Raw genomic sequence first — 19,146 nt, 5'->3', positions numbered from 1 at the left:
GTCTCCGTTCAAGTAGTTTGCGCTTGAGAAAACTAAGGCTTGCTTATCGTAAATCGCAGACAAATTTGAAGATATGGCTAGATATGTTCGTACGTGTTCCTAGAAATGTTATGACAGCACCACTCAGAAGTAAAAATGTGGATTTTCTAACCTCTCTGTGCGTTTATTATCGCGAACTCTTTTCAATAATTGCATTGCTTTCGGATTTTAGACATTGTGAAATGAATAGGTCAGAATAGGCCTTGAATAAAACATAGCCAATGTAAGCTTTATTGTACCTGAAGAAGGCTGGTTTGGCCAGCCGAAATATAGTACAAGACTAATTCTCTCATTCTACGTTGTATCGGTCTCTGCTTTTTCAATTTCAGTTTTCTATGTGTCAAACCGATTAGATCACTCAGTTGATCCAACGTATACCGGTAGGAGATCGTACACGGTTTGCTTGCTTGAACTTTTAATAGCCAACTTTAGTCAACGTTTGCTAGCGGCGTTTGTTGACTTGTGCTCACACTTTGGTTTGTCATCATCAACCAATCATCGTTTGCGTGCGTCATCATTGACCAATCACCGTACAGGGAAATTTATCACACCTACCGATACTACTTGCGGGCATTTTATCACACCTACCGATACTACTTGCGGTCGCACTTTGGCCAAGTCGAGATTTTGTCTGGTATACAATATATATATATACTCTATATACGCGAGGACCATAATGATGCCTCCTCGGGTTTTTGCCCAGAGGCAAAAGTGCGGGGGAAATAATGCATGTGGTGAAAAGAAATAATTGAATTTCTTTGTAAGTGTGTGTTGAGTCTGTTATTATAAGCTATTATATCAATTGATTTAAACGACAATAGGCGATTTGCATGATGGCGTCACTTGACTACAACTACCAGAATCCTCCGCTTTGTCTTTTAGTCATTCTAATTAGAGCAATTGTTTTTCAAACCCCACTGGGAATTCAAAATTTAAATAACAAAGGAAAGGCGAAATGAATTCTGGTATTTGTAGTCAAATGACGACATCGTGCAAATGTGCTATTGCACGCAAAAGCTTCCCGGAAAGAGATTAAATTTATATTACAATAGGCAGAGGTGTTTTCTCAGAAATTAATTTAAAAGCTGAGCCTAAAATGGTTTTTAAAAGTGTTCCTCCAAAAATTAATTAAAAATGCTATTGAGAGTTGTAGATTATATTTTTGTTTTGACGTTAGGTGTTTTTTGTATCCTCTTGTATTTAGCAATTACATCTGCAGTGTAGTGAGCAGAGCGGCCAGTCGCAAGTGATGAAGATTCGATAGCAATCGTTGCCATAATCACCTCAGTTTGAGTCCGAGACCGGTTCAAAGGACAATCATGTCCAATACAGATGTTTTTGCCTTTATAGGTGCTGCTATATTTGAGTCCTTGATCATTATTGCTGGCAACATCTTCACTATATTCGTGTTTTTGAAGCACCGTAACAGACTGAAGCGAACTTCCTTTCTTCTTATAAACTTGGCTGTTGCGGATCTACTGGTTGGATTCACAGAACCAATTGTGATTGGAACTTATACAATTCCTCAAGAGCTTAAAGAACCAAGCATCAATAGTACTAGTGATGGACATATTTCCATCATATTTCAAACAACTTTTTCTTTCCCATCAGTATTTTTCCTTGTGCTGATTTCATTGGAACGTGCGTATGCTTTGATTTGGCCGCTCCGCCATCGAGTGGCAAGCACCAAAGGTTACATTTATGGTGTCATTTTTTCGTGGATGGCTGCCATTTCTGCAGGTATATTGTCTTTACTTGCTGTATACGGCGTCTTGGATTACGCACACTGGACAGTTGCAGCCTGTGTTATAATCATTTTATGTTTAATCGTGATCTGCGTGTCTTACCTGGCAATTCGAAGTAGACTTAGCCACAGAGTTCCCGCCATTGATGCGGCTCATAACAGGCAAAATGGACCAGAACAGAATGCAAAACTTTCTAGGACTCTGTTTATTGTGATAGGCGCGTCTCTTGTCTGTTGGCTTCCTAGTATGGTATCTTACGTTATTCATTATCTTTGTTTCGAATGTTGTACTTTAATAGTAGTTCATGTCTTTAATATGCTTCGTTTGGTGAATTCTATTGTTAATCCAATCATTTACAGTTTCAGAATTTCCATGTTCAGAAAAACTTTAATACAGCTTAAACTCCTAAGGCAGTCAAAACGATATAGCGTTAATTATAGGACTTAAAGGACAATTCTAAATTTTCACGTCATTTTGTGAATAAAGTAATGATGTGTATGTTTACATTTTGTGGGGATTTGGCCGAAATTTACATATTTAACAACATATTACTCAACACTGAAATGTGGCACTCGGTGTTTATTTATTATTTGATTGCCAGTCGCTTTTTTAACATTTCCATAATACCAAAAGAGATGCAAAACATTTTGGTGTGTTGAATAGGCTCAACAATGCTACTGGCACAAGAGAGACTAGGAAACACAGACGCTTACTAGTGGCTGAGTTTTCATTTTAAGGCAAATGAGGAATATTTAAATTCTCACATGCCTGACGTGCCTGGCTTGAATCCAGTTTTTTTTCGCTAATTCGATGGTTTTAACACGTACTAAAAGATTTACAACAGCATTAATCAAAACACACTGCCACCTCTTGCCATCCAGAAGAAGGGTGGTCACCTGACCAGCCTGGTTTGAAGCTCTAAGAGCTTCTTGTTTTATTTATAAACAGTATTCACTCGATACTGGCCAATATAGAATATAGAATATTTTGGCGTAAACTGTCTGGCTCAGTACGTTGGTGTTTCTATGTAAACCATGTTTTAAAAGTTTTTTTTTTACAAAAATATCTTGTTTTCTATTTTTTAAAGTGTTTTTGCATCCGTATATTCTTTCTCCATATTTTTAAGCAATTTTGGAGAATTTCTGAAATTCAAAACTGTTTAATAATAATAATAATAATAATAATAATAATAATAATAAGGTTTTTTGGGCGCATTTAAAAAAACTCAATGCGCTTACATTTCTCTATTAAAAAATTAGCTAAAACTAATATAATGCTATAATTTTTCTAAGACACTGAAAAATAAAATAAGTGAAACAACTAATTAAAGGTAGGAAACCGTTAGAAATAAAATTCCCAAAACGTTATTTAAAAAAGAGTCCTATTCAAGCAGATGACAACCACATCTCATTTGTAACAGTACATACAGTGAAAAGAAAATACTTCATTTGTTGTTTTGAGTTTTTGAGTTTGTTCATATATATTTATATTAAAGTGATCTAAATGACAATTGCAATAGCTGCGCGAGTGAAAAGTAATTAAATTAATTGTACAGTAGGCACATGATGCTTAATCAAATTTTAATTAAAACTGACCAATCGAATGCTATTGAAAGCTGTAGATTACAATTTTTGATCCTGTCGTTTTAAAACAGCATCGGCTCTAACAAATACATCTTAAATACAGCAGGGCGAGCGGCCGGTCACAACTGATTATGGCCGCGATAGCAATCCTTGCCGCTTGCTAGGCGAACTCGACTCACTGCGAAAGAACAGAACCGAAGGTTTAGTGCCAGGCCAGTTCAAAGGAACGGCTGAGAGACGAAACATATGATGTCCAATACAGCTTTAATTGTAATTCTATGTGCTGGTGTATTTGAGTCTCTGATCATTATTGTTGGCAACATCTTTACCATATTCGCGTTTTGGAAGAACCGTGAAAGACTAAAGCGAACTTCTGTTCTGCTTATAAATTTAGCTGTTGCTGATTTACTTGTTGGAGTGACCGAAACGATAGCGACTGGAACATATAAACTTCCACAGCAGCTTGAAGAAGGCAACATTGGAAATGGACATATTTCCACCGCCGATTTTTTCTTTTGCGTCAGTATTTTTCCTCGTTCTTATTTCTCTGGAATGTGCATATGCTTTGATTTGGCCGCTCCGCCATCGAGTAGCAAGCATCAAAGGTTACATTTACAGTACGATATTCGTGTGGTTCGCTGGAATATCTACAGGTATACTGAATTTCCTTGCTGTTCAAGGCGTCTTGGATTCCTCACACTTTATGGTTGGAGCCTGTGCTGTGGTCTTTTTATGTTTAATCGTGATCTGCGTGTCTTACGTGGCAATCCGTAAAAAACTTAACTACAGAGCTGCTGCCATCGATGCAGCTCATAACAGACAAAATAGACCAGAACAGAATACCAAACTCTCCAGGACTCTGTTTATTGTGATAGGTGTGTCTCTTGTCTGTTGGTTTCCAAGTTCGTTACTTTACGTTATTCATTATCTTTGTTCCGAATGTTTTACTTTAACAGCAGGTCATGTCTTTAACATCTTTCGTTTGGCGAATTCTATCGTTAATCCCATCATTTACAGTTTTAGAATTTCTATGTTCAGAGAAGCGATTAAACGTTTTAAGATGCGAAGGCAGACAAAACAATATAGAGTTAACTATAAACCTTGAAAGTCAATTTGAAAGGAACTGAACTTCAATAAGATGTCATCTTGTTAGAAACAATACATATAGTAAATTAAGCATTTGTTATTTGTCTGCACTTTATGTTTAAAGTATGTTTAATATACAAATTTTAGCATGACAATCGCGACAGCCGTGTGTAGGAAAAATGATCACAGTATTTGATCGTGCAGTAGGAACATACGTTTTGTCAGATGTTGATTAAAAATTTGAGCTCACAATTCTATTGAACGTCGTCGATTGCACGTTTTTTTTCTATTGTGACGTTAATATTTGATCCCGTTGTAATGAAACAGTGCTATCTCAACAAGTACACAGGCAATACAGCAGGCTAAACGGGCGGTCACAACTGATTACGGTTACGATTGCAATGCTTGCCACTTTGTTGCACAACTCGTCTCACTGCGAAAAGAGAAGAAAACAGCAGTTTAGTTCTGCCAGAAGCTAAAAAGAAATTGAAGATTGTAATGCCATTGGAAGTTGTAGACCATATTTTCATGCTCATGTGAATTTTTTTATCCATTGTCTTAATACAACACCAGTTCGAAACACATATGAAATACAGCAGGCCGTGGGGCGGCCACGACTGGCGATAGCTTGATAAAATTCCATTCCACTTGGAAGCCGAACTTGACTCATCGCAAAACATCAGAAAAATCAACAGTTTAATACCAGGCCGCTCCAAGGAAACGGCTGAAATTGCGAAGAAGTAATGTCCAATACAGCTGGTATTGTAATCATATATGCTGCTATATTCGAGTCTTTGATGATTATCATTGGCAATCTTTTCACCATACTCGTGTTTTGGAAGCACCGTAAAAAACTGAAGCGAATATTCTTTCTTCTTATAAACTTAGCTGTTGCAGATCTACTTGTTGGATTCACAGAAGCCATAGTCATTGGAACGTATAAATTTCCTCGGCAGCTTCAAGAATCAAGCAACAACAGCACTAGTTATGGACATATTTCCTTCTCATTTCAACAAACCTTTTCCTTCGCGTCAGTATTTTGTCTCGTGCTTATTTCGCTGGAACGTACATATGCTTTGATTTGGCCGTTCCGCCATCGAGTAGCAAGCACCAAAGGTTACATTTACAGCGTCTTTTGTGTGTGGCTGGCTGGAATATCAGTAGGTGGATGTTCTTTGCTAGCTGCATACAATATCCTAAATTTGACACATTGGATAGTTGCTTTTTGTGCTATCATCATTTTTGCTTTGGCAGTGATCTGCTTGTCTTATCTGGCAATCCGAACAAAGCTGAAATGCAAAGTTCCTCCCATTGGCGCGGCTCATTACAAAGAAACTGTTCATTATCAAAGCAAAAAACTTTCCAGGACTTTGTTTCTTGTGATAGCTGCGTCTCTTGTCTTCTGGGTCCCCAGTACTGTCGTTTACTGCATTCACTTTCTGTGTTCCAGATGTGTTCCTACTCTACTGCTTAATATTTCATCAATGTTACATGTGGCCAATTCTCTTGTTAACCCAATCATTTACAGTTTTAGAATTCCCATGTTCAATGAAACACTGAAACGTATGAAGTTTAGAAAGCAGTCAAAACAATATAGAGTTACCTATATATCTTGATATTTTTAACATTTTGTTAAGAAGGTAAAAGTCTAATTTTGTCACAACTGTAGAATTTTGTTATTTGGATCATGAATATAATTTTTGCCTATGCTATATTAGATGTGTTGAATGCGTGTGTAATCTGAATGTGCACGACTTGATCATGTTCATACCACATTGAAAATTCACTGAGATAGAAAAACTATATTTTAACCATGCTTTGTTGTAGTGAGTGAATTGTAAGGGGAACTTTATTATGATGGTTTTCGCCCAATAATCGAGCAATACAAGCAAAAATTAAGTTACCAAATAGACCTCATAGTATAGCAACACTTTAAGTACAGCTAACAAAAAACAACCAAAACTTTAGCACGCAAGCTGACCCCGCGAGAGAAAAATGGATTTGAAATTATCGATATTTCAGTTGAAACGGGCGTTCACATTATTTCAAAACAAAATGACGCGCGTCTCGAATATTTTTACGAGGATTGACTTTAATTTTCTCGACAATGCTTTAGAATTTAAATACGGGGTCACTAGGACAAATGAATTTCGGTAAGATCTTTTAAATAGTATGCAAAATGTTGCCGTGCTATGAGCAGATTTTTGGTACTTAATTTTTGCAATTATTGCTCGCAATTTCAGCGCAATCCGTCTTAATTATCTTTTACCTCATAAGGTGTATTCCGATATGAACAAATTTTAATTAAACTGCTAAAAGTCTTTGTGCAGGTTAGGAAACGTTTTTCTAGCACTCAACTTTTAATCTTAACAGTGTTTGAACATCTTTGTTGTAAACTTGTAAACAAATGACAATAAATTCTTTATTGATGTATTTCTGTTTCCCTTCCTGTCTTGATCGCAATGCATGCCATATCAATATCAAGTTCAACCATAAGGTGGTGAGCTAAAGAAAAAAATTAGGCAAGATCGTAAACGTCAGAAAATTTAAAACTTAACTAAGAATGTTCTATACAATTCACCCGACAGGGGCCCAAGAGAATACAGGTTCCCAAATCTGAAATAAACTGCATCTTGTAGTAGACAATGTATACATTGTCAGTCAACCCAGCTATTTATTATTTAAATTACATTTCTGAAATTAATTTTATAGTACAATCATATAATTTCATTTCCGAGGCATTAGACCAAAGTCTAAAAATATTAAAATGTTAAAGTAAAATATTAAAATCGTGTTCAAATCCGATATCTCTAGCTATCGAGTTGAACCATAGCTAACTATGGTTGAACACTCGAAGATAAATTTCATATCTCCGCGCAACCATGTATTATCCACTATATGTCTCGAGAGCATAATAGGGGATATTGACATAAACTTCTTTTTCAAAGGTTCAAATCAAGAATTAATTGTCTTGTTCCAATGCATATGTCCGATGTTTTAATAAGTTCAAAATTAAATTTTTATTACAAGGCCAGAAAAAGTGTCTCCAAACCTGCATGAACAAGTATTTTTTTCATATAATTTTTCATTTGCCGGAACCTCATTTTTTACCCTTTCTAGCAGTTTAATTAACGTCGTCAGAATTCAAGAAATACTTAAAAATATCGAGGATCCGTTCAAAGTTTTAAATTCATTCAAATTTTTAACGTCTTATTTTGTCACATTCTTATCCGTTGAAGACAGCATACTGGCTGCCGAAAGCTCATAGTTTTTAATATTTTTACCAGAGAACGTTTTACTTAGTTTTATCAAGGAATACGTCTACACTTTATAGACTGTCAACGTAGTCATTAAAACGCGGCCAGGTTCAGACGCCTGACGAGTCACAGAGCAAACACGCGCGATGAAAATATAGTTTACCCGTTTGAGCGGAATTAAAATATGGCGTGACCATGCACCGCTAAAAGCGTGTTAATAACACATTTAGTGCAGGGTAAGATGAAATTAAATGACACAAATAACAAAATCGTACAGTTGTCACTTCATTAGAATTGCCGCTTTTATAACAAAAATTATTTTTCTCCGTATGTTAGGCAAAAAAGTTCTGTAGGTTTCTTAAAAAATAAAAGATGATCAGTTTGAGTTTCCATTGCTATTTCATGTCCAAGATCTTTTCTTCCTTGCATTACTTTGAGGTCCTCTGTTCAGCTTACCTGGAAAGTCAAGAGGACAAGCCTAGCGATCTTGGTTAGGGCATATTGAAGTTTGTATATACAGTGGGATCTTCCGTACGAATAAAATGTTCCGCAGGCCTTTGTGTTTTCCTCATCCATGTTTTTACATTGTATTGAGTTGTCTTGAAACCTCACTTTTGCCTGAAACTTTATCATGTTTAATTTCCTAAATCTCTTGTGGTCGAAGAAGTGGCTCAAGATATTAGCTGATACACATGTGCGTTCCTAATATTTACAAAACAGTAAGTTGCGACAATAACGGAATTATATACGGCTTCATCTCAGTTAGCAAAGACATAAAAGCCTTCTCTTTTTGTTGCCACTAAATAGGTCTTCAAGTTATATGAGTGACTTTGTATCGTTTTGAGTGCTTATGGAGCTTCATCTGTTTCAAAGCTTCTCTGAAAAAAGGAATTCTAAAACAGTAAATCATAGGATTGATTAAAGAATTGGCTAAATGGAACACGGTAAAACTGTAACGCAGAGGTAAAGAAACACATTTGGTACAAAGATAATCAATGAAGTACCCCACAGTACTCGGAAGCCAACAGATAAGTGACGCAGCTATTACAATAAAAAGAGTTCTGGAAAGTTTCTGGCTCTGTTGCAGCTCATTTTGTCTCTTGTGAGCCGTATCGATGGCAGGAATTCTGGTATTAAGTCTTCTTCGGATTGCCAGGTAAGACCCGCTGATTATCAGTAGAGCTAAAATGACGAGAGAGCAGAGAGTAACATGCCAATGAACGATATTCAATATGCCGTAGACAGCCAGCAAAGACAATGTACCTGCCGATGTTCCACATATCCAAACAAACATCACAAAATAGATATAGCCTTTGGTGCTTGCTACTCGATGGCGGAGTGGCCAAATCAGAGCATATACACGTTCTATAGAAATGACTGCAAGTAAAAAAAGTGACGCAAAGTAAAACGTTGTTAAAAATGCGGTTGAAATGTGTCCGTAACTAATGGTAACGGAACCGATATGCTCTGGAATTGCGATCGTTCCAATTACCGTCGGTTGGATTAATCCAACAAGTAGATCAGCAACAGCCAAGTTAATAAGAAGAAAGGAGGTTCGCTTCAGTCTGTAACGGTGCTTCCAGAACACGAATATGGTGAAGATGTTGCCACTAAAAACCAGTAAAGATTCAATCACAATAACACAGAGAATTACAATAGCAGTTATATTGGGCATCGCGAATAATGTTCCTGATGTTATTGAGCTTACTGAAACGGTCACAGCTATTTTTCCACTGTGCTAGTTTTGGTGACTCGGTAAATATCCGTGAAAATGAAAACACCGATCTTCGCTTCCACCTGTCCTTTTCCCTTAAATCGCGAGCAGGAGTCAAAAACGAATTTTAATTTAATCTTTTTACAAAGGTTTGCGCCTACTTTGTGAAAAATGAAAGCCTTTATTATGCATGTGAACAAACTTGATGTGACATATGACAATAAAAAAGCCATTAAGGTGACACCATAGTAGAAGTAATATATATGGTGAAACGAAAATAAATTATTTTTTGCGAGTACTTTACAGTAACCGTAGGTTCATATCCATTTCATATATTGCGTTCTTATTCCACTGTTTCAAATGTCAGTCAAGGCGTGATAGCTGTTCTGGACAGTAATTTTAGTGAAAGGGCACTGGCACAAATATTTTGTCTGGATGTAATTAAATAATGTATCTCGGAATGCCACTGGATCAAGTTGTAGATTATATTTATATTTTAAATTCTTTATTTGATCTTGTTATTAAAAGCGTCGAATCTAAAAAACATATATATAAACTTCCTAAAAACTTAATTCATCTGCATGAAGACGCTATTTGACATTTTTTTGTCATTTAGTGGAAGCTCATTTCTGGCAGTTTAATTAAAGATTGGTGAAAATGATAGGAGTACTCCTGAAATTCGAAGGTTATTTGTCAATGTGCTTCAGAAAGTTCTTTCGTCGAAGCGATAAAAGAATTAGATAAACTTCGGTAATTTCAGTTTAGTTTTGTCAAAAACTAATTAGAAATTGAAGATTGTGATGCTATTGGACGTTGTAGACCATACTTTCCTTCTCAGGCCGCTTCAAGGAAACGGCTGAAAACGCGAAAAAGTTATGTCCAATACATATTTGCTGCTCTATTCGAGTCTTTTATGATTATCATAGGCAATCTTTTCACAATACTCGTGTTTTGGAAGCACCGTAAAAACTGAGGCGAACATTCTTTCTTCTTATAAACTTAGCTGTTGCAGATCTACTAGTTGGATTCACAGAAACCATAGTGATTGCAACGTATAAATTTCCTCGGCAGCTTCAAGAACCAAGCGAGAACAGCACTAGTTATGGACATATTTCCTTTACATTTCAACAAACCTTTTCTTTTGCATCAGTATTTTACCTCGTACTCATTTCTCTGGAACGAGCATATGCTTTGATTTGGCCGCTCCGCCATCGAGTATCAAGCACGAAAGGCTACATTTACAGTGTATTTTGTGTGTGGGCGGCTTCTTCTTTGCAAGCTGCATACAATATCCTAAATTTGACACATTGGATAGTCGCTTTTTGCGCCATCATCATTTTTGCTTTTACAGTGATCTGCGTGTCTTATCTGGCAATCCCGGCGAACAAAGCTGAAATGTAGAGTTTCTCCCATTGGCGCGACTCATTACAACGAAACTGTCCATAATCAAAGCAAGAAACTTTCCAGGACTTTGTTTCTTGTGATAGCTGCGTCTCTTGTTTTCTGGCTTCCCGGTACTGTCGTTTACTGCATTCATTTTTTGTGTTCCAGATGTGTTCCTACTCTGCTGCTTAATATTTCAGCGATGTTACATGTGGCCAATTCTCTTGTTAACCCAATCATTTACAGTCTTAGAATTCTCGTGTTCAGTGAAACACTGAAACGTATGAAGCTTAGAAAGAAGTCAAAACACTATAGAGTGAACTACATGTATATAGCTTGATTTTTTTTATCATTTGTTACAGAAGCACAATTCTAATGTTGTAACAACTGTAGTATTTTGCTATATTGAATGTGATATTATTACCTGACTTTAGCGGTGACCATGTTCACAATATTGAAAATTCACTGAGATGGATAAACTATATTTTAATCATGCTTGTTTGCAGTAAGTAAATTGACAGGCGTCTTCACATGTTCGATATCAAGGGCTGCATTGTGAATTAATAATCTTCTAACTTCAGGAAGATTCATATAGGAACAAGTTTTTATTAAACTACTACAAGAAGGTTCCAGCAAATAATAATATTTAAAAAAAACAAACAAACAAATGGCGTCTTCGTGCAGGTTAGGAAACGTTTTTCTAACACTCAAAACTTTTAATGTAAATAAAGTATGAACATCCCCATTGTAAACAAATGGCAAAAAATTCTTGATTAACTCCTTTGATAATGTAATTCTGTCTCTATTCCTGTCTTGCTCGCAAACTATGCAAGAGATCTTTCTTATATTAATAGCTTGCTTACCATAAAATGATGAGTTAAATTACAAAATTTAGGCAAGATTGTAGACGTCAGAAAGTTAAAACTAAACTAAGAATGTTAAATAGATTATTTAATACAACAAATTACGACGGGGCCCAAGAGGAAGCAGATTCCCGAATTTAAAATAGAATTCATCTTATAGCAGACAGTTCATATATAGTCAGGTGGCTTAAGGGTGAAATATTTACAGACTGGAAGAAAGCACCAAATTTGGCACACATGATCTTTTCGGTATACCAAACAAATTCAGAAGGGGTGCCACGTGATCCGGTTATCCGGGGGGGAATGACAGGCATTTTCAATTTCTGGGTATCTCTATTACCATAAAATCGAGGTTGGAAAGTCAAACGACCCATATCTTTGTTTCTCATTGGCAACTTGAGTGAAAACAGATAACATAACATCACTTATTAGCTAATCTCGTCAGTTTGCAAAGTTCAACGATGTTTACAATAAAGTCAAGTGACAATCCCATGAGTCTTTGCATGAAAATGAGACTGACAAATCAAACGTACCTCTTCATGCTTCTCATTGGCAAATTGAGTCAAAACGAACCAGAACATCACTTATTAGATAGTTTAGGTATTTTAAAAAGCACTTAAGGTGTTTGCTGTAACTAAAGTCATGTGACAGTCCCACAAGTCTTTGCTTTCTTGCACATGACGTGTATCATCTACAGTGCATGTGGGATTCACAATTTTGACTTTCAATAAATAAAACCATTTTCCTCCGCGTTTCCCCACACATTCCAAAACCCGCTCTAAGCATTGGTATGAATTGATATAGTAGACTATGAAGTCGTCAACGTAGAAAAGGGGCTAACGGGTCTTACCTTACCGTTGCACAATTCAAAAGGGTCCTCGATATCCTGGTCATCTTAACACATTGACATCTAAAACGCCCTGGACAGAAGCCGCCCTGGACAGATATATTGGATTAATTCAGCTTGAAATCCGTACAAAACCCTTGGAAATTTGAGAGAAAAACTCAGAGGTAAATTTCCCTCTTGCATTCTTGGCTATTTCGTGGTACGGATTTCTCGTCTCGTTGACCTTTTCTCGGAAATTCTTGAAGTGATAAGAAAGCCAAGGCACAACTATGGCATAAAACCTTCGGAAGGAGCAGAAAGAAAAAGCGGAAAAAATGAGACGGAAAGTCGAGAAAGAGATAGTCACCTTTGCATTTGTGCGCATACCCAAGTTAAAATGCAATAAAATGCGTTGCTTCTGGTAATTAAGCGATGGTTGTTTTCGTGTTAGATATAAGTTTTGAGCAGCTTGAATCTATTTAGTTCACTGACTAGAAAATGCCAAAAATGTCTTAAAACGCGCTTTTTTTTTCGAAAAACTCCAGGAGTCTGTGGGTCAATTAACATCTTCAAAATTTAGAGGTTTTTTAGATGAAAACAATAAGCAATGATTACCCACTTCCTGTTCAGTCGCAGTTCAAAATGTGACACAAAAAACAGCTTCTAAACGTTATAGATACGTTTTCAGGTTTAATACGTGGTAAATTCGGAATTTATAGACCAACTGTAGGTGGCAATACATGTAATAATGAAAAGTAAGCTTCAAACAAAGACTTCTCCGCAGATGGAGTCTGATTTTGTGTTGAGATCTGATTTTATTTCATCAAGGAAAAAACATCTCGCAAACAGACAATTTGCTAAAGGCCCATCTTCAAGATTTATGCTCTTTAAATGCATTGATAGGGATGGCATTTTGTACCTGCTACTGTATCCGTATCAGATGAAATTAATACTATGGGCTTTGGGTGGATTTGTTTCACATAATTTGAACATTAGCGGCCGGTTCAATGCAGCTCCAGTAGATTCGTTCTACAACTGATTCGTGAAAAGTCAGATCAGAAATTGGTAAGAGCTCCAAATAAGAGCTCTGACATGCATGACTGGAGCTCTCTCTTGACGTGAGCTTCCGAGAAACGAGGGCCAGAAAATGTTGCGGGGACAAGACCATGTACTGATCACTAGAAATATAGCAGCAAGAACATTAGTCAATATGTACTCACTTAAAAAATATAGCGGTGATGTGTTCCAAAGGAATGTTGCAGTTAAAATTCCTAGTGTGAATTTAATCTGGGCATGGCACATCACCTACAATAAGTCGTCTTTTAAAATCAACCAGAAGACTTAGGGGCGACATAAAAAGGCTTGCGTAGCAGGCGCCTGTGTAGGTTTTGGGTGCGCATTTAGCCGTCTCGAACCTTTCGCAAAACTTACACAGTTGCCAGAAACGCACGCTAACAACATTGAAAACGTCACCAAGTAAAGGATAAATCATGCAGTAGCTTCAGCTACCCTCTGCGAAACAACAACTTGAAGCGAGCATTCTGCCTGTTTTGGAGATGGTTAATGCAGGATGAGTGGGAGGCCCGGCGGCCTAATATAAATGGTTAACGCGCTGGACTTCGGATGGAACGGTCCAGATTCGAGCCCTGGCCGGGGTCACCTTGTTGTGTTCTTAGGCAAGACCCTTTACTCTCAAAGTGCTTCTCTGCACCCAGGTGTATAAATGGGTTTCGGCGAATTTACTGGTCCAGGTAACCCTGCAATGGACTAGCATCCCATCCAGGGGGGGGGGGGGGGGGGAGGGTAGAAATACGCCTAGTCACTTAATGCTACAGAAACTGGGATAAGCTCTGGAAAGTTTGTGCCACTTGGCTCGGGGTTTTACCTAATGCAGGATAGCAAATTTTTCTGGATTTTTCATGCTTCTATATTTAAAACGATTCCTTTACAGATTCAGTTAGAGATAGTTGAACTTCTTGGACCGATAGACACTCTGAACAGATCTAGATAATTGTAGCATTCGTTTAAACATTCAGCAAACAATAAAATAGAATCAAATTTTTTGCCTAAAGTAAAATTTCATTTTAATTATAATTAAAATAAAACTTCATTTCTTTTTAAATAGGCATTGCCTTCGAAGTCTTTATTGCTTAAGCTCCCTATTAATTCTACTGAAGGGACTTGCTGTACAGCCATCTACATAAAGGAGGCATTGCATCCCTGCAAAATTCATCCCTGGGACGAGTTGAACTTTTCAAAAATTCACATGTCCGCGCTACTTTTTCTTGCGTGTGTACACATTTTGATTTTGTCGCTATTACAAGCCCCCTACATGTGCCCTCGTATGTCGCCACCTCTACTACAGACGATCCAACATTATGTAACTTAAACTTTCTTTATATTTAAACAATTTTTTTCAAAAGTAATGGGAATAAACTAAAAGAAACCCCTAAATTCGCAATCCTGCCTACACTGAAGTTATAATTCGATTTGCATGAATAAAGCAAAGACTCATGAGATTGTTACGTGCACAAACACCTGTAATACTTTTCATAATAACCAATCTAATAAATGATGTCTCAATAAGTTTTAACTCAATTTTCCAATAAGAAGCACAAAAAGGAACATTTTATTTGTGAGCCTTATTGCGTTCGACGAAGGAGAGCGCAAGCCTAATTTTGTTTTTGCGTCCTGTGTCTTTTGAGTTGGTATGCCTGTGCACTGTTATGCGGAATGAATCGAGCCTTAATGCGCGCGCAGTTGTATGGACGCCAGATTGGCCGCCCCGATTGATTTTTGCAGGGGCAATTCTCGGCCGGGAAACTGGTAGCCACAGATGGCCTCGATTTCATGTAAAACAAGATGGCGTCCCAAACGCAGCAAAGAAACATTATTTTGCTTGAAAAAAGGGTTAAAAACGTGTTGACAAAATTGTAATTTTACCAAAAATGTCATGGAGAACATTAGAAGGTTATCATCCAAGGTAGCAGAGTTGTCTTCAGCCACCGAACGTCATAAAAAGAGTGGAAATCGAGTTAGTCGATGCGTAGTTTCGTACGGAGTTCGTTCGTGGGTAAACCAGCGTATTTTCCTGCAATTATTATATGTTGCACAAAACTACAAATTGTTAGAATTAAATGCATCGAGAGTGGGTATAATACGGATCGAAATTGTTTTATCATTTCTTTGAATTTGTGATATATAGTTATTACTAGAAACACTAGACGTTTGACGAGGAAATCGTTGTGTGAATGTAATATGCGTGTAGTGGAATACTGTGTGAATTAAGTCTGTGTCATTTTAAATCGAAGTAAAACTATTTCCAGAAGTTTGTGGAAAACGATAGTGCCAAACGATAACAGGTCAAGTGAAAAAAAAAAAATTTTGTGTACATAATATTTCATTCACTCTATGTTTTTTTGGCTCGTCACACAATCTTTCTCACACTTATCCTCCTCGCGTTTGGTTCGGTACTGAAGCATAGTAACTAACTTTGACATAAGACATACTACAAGTAGGCCGACCATGTCGGTTTTTTTGCCACTGCCTGCTTACCTTGGGTCTATTTTACCTATAGGTCGAACGCACTCCCCTTATCTCTGATTACTACTAGTTTTAATGCAAAATCTCATGGGATTGTCACGTGACTACGTTGTAAACATCCTTGAACTTTGCAAACTGACCAGATTACCGAAATAAGTGATGTTTTTATATATTTTGACTCAAGTTGTTGATAAAAATGCAGAAAGAAGTCATTTTGACTTTCCAGCCTCGTTTTCATGCTGATAGAGATACTCAGAAATTGAATCGTGTGTCATTCCCCCCCGGATGATCGGATCACGTGGCACCCTTTCTAAATTTGTTTCTTACACTAAGAAGAACCTTTGTGCCAATTTTGGCGCTTTCTTCCACTCTGTAAACATTTCACCTAAAAATGACCTTAAGCCACCTGACTAGTAATCAAACAAAATATTCATTATTCATAACATTTCTAAAATAAATTTTATAGTACAATTATATGATTTAATTTTTCACACAGTAGGCACACGTTTTTTGTCCGATTTAATTAACAGTTAAACCTTCGAAATCCTGATACTTAGATTAGCACCGTAACAGACTGATGCGAACTTCGATTCTGCTTATGAACTTAAATACTGGAACATGTAAATAGCATTTAAACTTCGTCTGTCCCGGCCTTGGAAGAACGCAGCCGGTTAACAACACAACGAATCGAAATATTAAAAATTTAATATCAGTTCATATATTTACATGTTTTGTCAATCGAATCTACACAGTTTTAAATATCACACGATCAGAAAAAAAAAAAAAAAACATTGAAACGACTAAAGCTTCGAATGCATTCAGAGCAGTATACATTAGACATTGATAAGCAACTTATAAGACGTAAAATCCATACCCTATCCCGCGGCAGATACATATATAGTCAACAAATAGGAGCAAACAGCCACTTACGGTGACCCGCTAACCCAAGTGCATGACCTTCCTGCACTAAACCCAGTCTGGTCTACGTCTCTTCTTGACTTTGCGTCCAGAGCTATTTTCAATCTTTCTCATTTGATCCAAGTTAGTGACGGCTGTGACTGGAAACATACAGTACTTTGCTTTTTTATAGTTTGCTTAACGGTAAAGTAATCAAAGTGATAAATGATCATCGCAGTGAATTTCCAATTTTAAGCAATTGGATTAAAGAAGCCTGATAAAAATTCAGGGCTTCAGCGGGATTCGGAGGTCAATTGTGAGTTCATATTTTTGAAGCCCTGAATTTTTTTCAGGCTTCTTTAATCCAATTGCTTAAAATTGGATTTTCACTGCGACGATCATTTACACTTTCATATACATTCGCAGTTCATATATGAATCATTTCATATACATTACATCGGTAAAGTAATCAGTTAGAAATGTTGTCAGCTACAATAATTATAGCGAAGGAAAAAGTAACATGATCACACGACTTAAGTTGAAGTGAGAATACCTTAAAGGAATGAACACCTACCACGAAGCTTCCCAAATTTATAATGAGAAAAATCTTCCGGCATTATTCAGATGTCATCTTATTATTAAAATGCATGTAGTGAATTCAACAATTGTTGTCTCTTAGAACTTAATGTTTGAAGCTTGTTCAATAAACCGTTAATTTTTTACATGACAATCGCGAAAGCTATGTATACGAAACGTGATCGCATTATTTGATCGTGCAGTAGGTACATACGTTTTGTCAGATATTAATTAAAAACTACAGCTGACAATACTATTGGAAGTTGTAGATTGTATGTTTTTTTTGTGCGTGTGGTCTTTGTTTGATCCTGTTGCAATAAAACAGCGCCATCTCAGCTAGTACATATGCAATACAGCAGGCTAAACGGGCGGTCACAACTGATTATGGTTACCATACAAAACCTTGTCACTTACTAGCCCATCTCGACTCACTGCTAAAAAACAATAAAACTGCAGTTTAGTGTCAAGCCTGTGTTAACCAAGGCTCAGTAACTCAGTAACGTGGACTATCATGTCCAATACAGGTGTCGTTGTTATCTTATTCGTTGCTGTAGTTGAGTAACTGATCATTATTGTTGGCAACATCTTCGCCATATTCGTATTTTGGAAGCACCGTAACAGACTGAAGCGAACTTCCTTTCTTCTTACAAATTTGACTGTTGCTGATCTTCTTGTTGGATTCACAGAATTAATAGTTTTGGGAACGTTTGATATCCGTCAGCATATTGAAGATCCAAGCATCAACAGCACAAGCTATGGTAATATTTTAATTGTATTTCAAACAACTTTTTCTTTCGTGTCAGTATTTTTCTTGGTGCTTATTTCGCTGGAACGTGCATATGGTTTGATTTGGCCGCTCCGCCATCGGGTAGCAAGCACTAAGGCTTACATTTACAGTGTATCTTTTGCGTGGGTAGCTGGAATAACTATAGGGACATTAACTTTGCTAGCTGTATACGACATTTTGGATTTCGTAGATTGGACAGTTGCATTAGGGTGTATCATGGTTTTATGTTTGATTACGGTCTGCGTGTCTTATCTGGCAATCCGAACAAGACTCAACCGCGGTGTTCCTACCATCGATGTCGCTCACAACAGACAATATGGGCCGCAACAGAACGCGAAATTGTCCAGGACTCTGTTTGTCGTGATAACTGCATCTTTTCTGTTTTGGGTTCCAAGTATCGTAGTTTACTGCACACAATATCTCTGTTCTGGGTGTGTTCCAATGCTTGTGTTTCAATTTTTTTTACATTTTTTCGTTTGGCCAATTCTCTCGTTAATCCTATTATTTACAGCTTTAGAATCCCCATGTTTAGGGAGACATTTAAACGAATGAAGATCTGCAAGCAGTCAAACCAATACGCAGTTAATTATATACCTTGACATTTTTGACATTTACAAAACTTGCACGAAGAAAGCGTAATGGAAAATTCAGAGGATGACAAGCTAAGGTGTTGTCGTAATTGTTTTGTCAATCGGAAATAGGACGATCATTTATTTATGAACAAATGTTGAATTTTAATTTTGTCACTTTGACGTCTTTTTTAAGCCCGGTGCACAGTTCTTCGGAGGGAGTCAGGAGGGTAGGGTATGGGGTATGGAAACTCTGAATTCCTAATCACGGTATCAGG

General features: G+C 37.0%; 2 protein-coding genes and 1 pseudogene across 2 annotated transcripts in view; 2 read left to right on the top strand and 1 right to left on the bottom strand.

The window, feature by feature from the left end:
• Positions 1 to 19,146, bottom strand: part of LOC144661647 (lysophosphatidic acid receptor 3-like) — a 668,415-nt gene that overhangs the window by 528,186 nt on the left and 121,083 nt on the right. The gene's annotated exons all lie outside the window — the stretch shown is intronic.
• On the top strand, positions 380 to 2,266 carry LOC144661656 (melanocyte-stimulating hormone receptor-like). The gene has a single exon (XM_078522464.1). The coding sequence runs from the start codon at positions 1,359 to 1,361 to the stop codon at positions 2,229 to 2,231; it is 873 nt and encodes a 290-aa protein (XP_078378590.1). The 5' UTR covers positions 380 to 1,358; the 3' UTR covers positions 2,232 to 2,266.
• LOC144659162 (melanocyte-stimulating hormone receptor-like) lies at positions 8,826 to 18,898 on the top strand (annotated as a pseudogene).

This window comes from Oculina patagonica, chromosome 7 (genome assembly GCF_052425735.1).
Source record: "Oculina patagonica isolate OP01 chromosome 7, crgOcupat, whole genome shotgun sequence".
Classification (NCBI taxonomy): domain Eukaryota; kingdom Metazoa; phylum Cnidaria; class Anthozoa; order Scleractinia; family Oculinidae; genus Oculina; species Oculina patagonica.
Note: the sequence above shows the minus strand (reverse complement) of the source record. Positions and strands in the feature narration are given on the sequence as shown.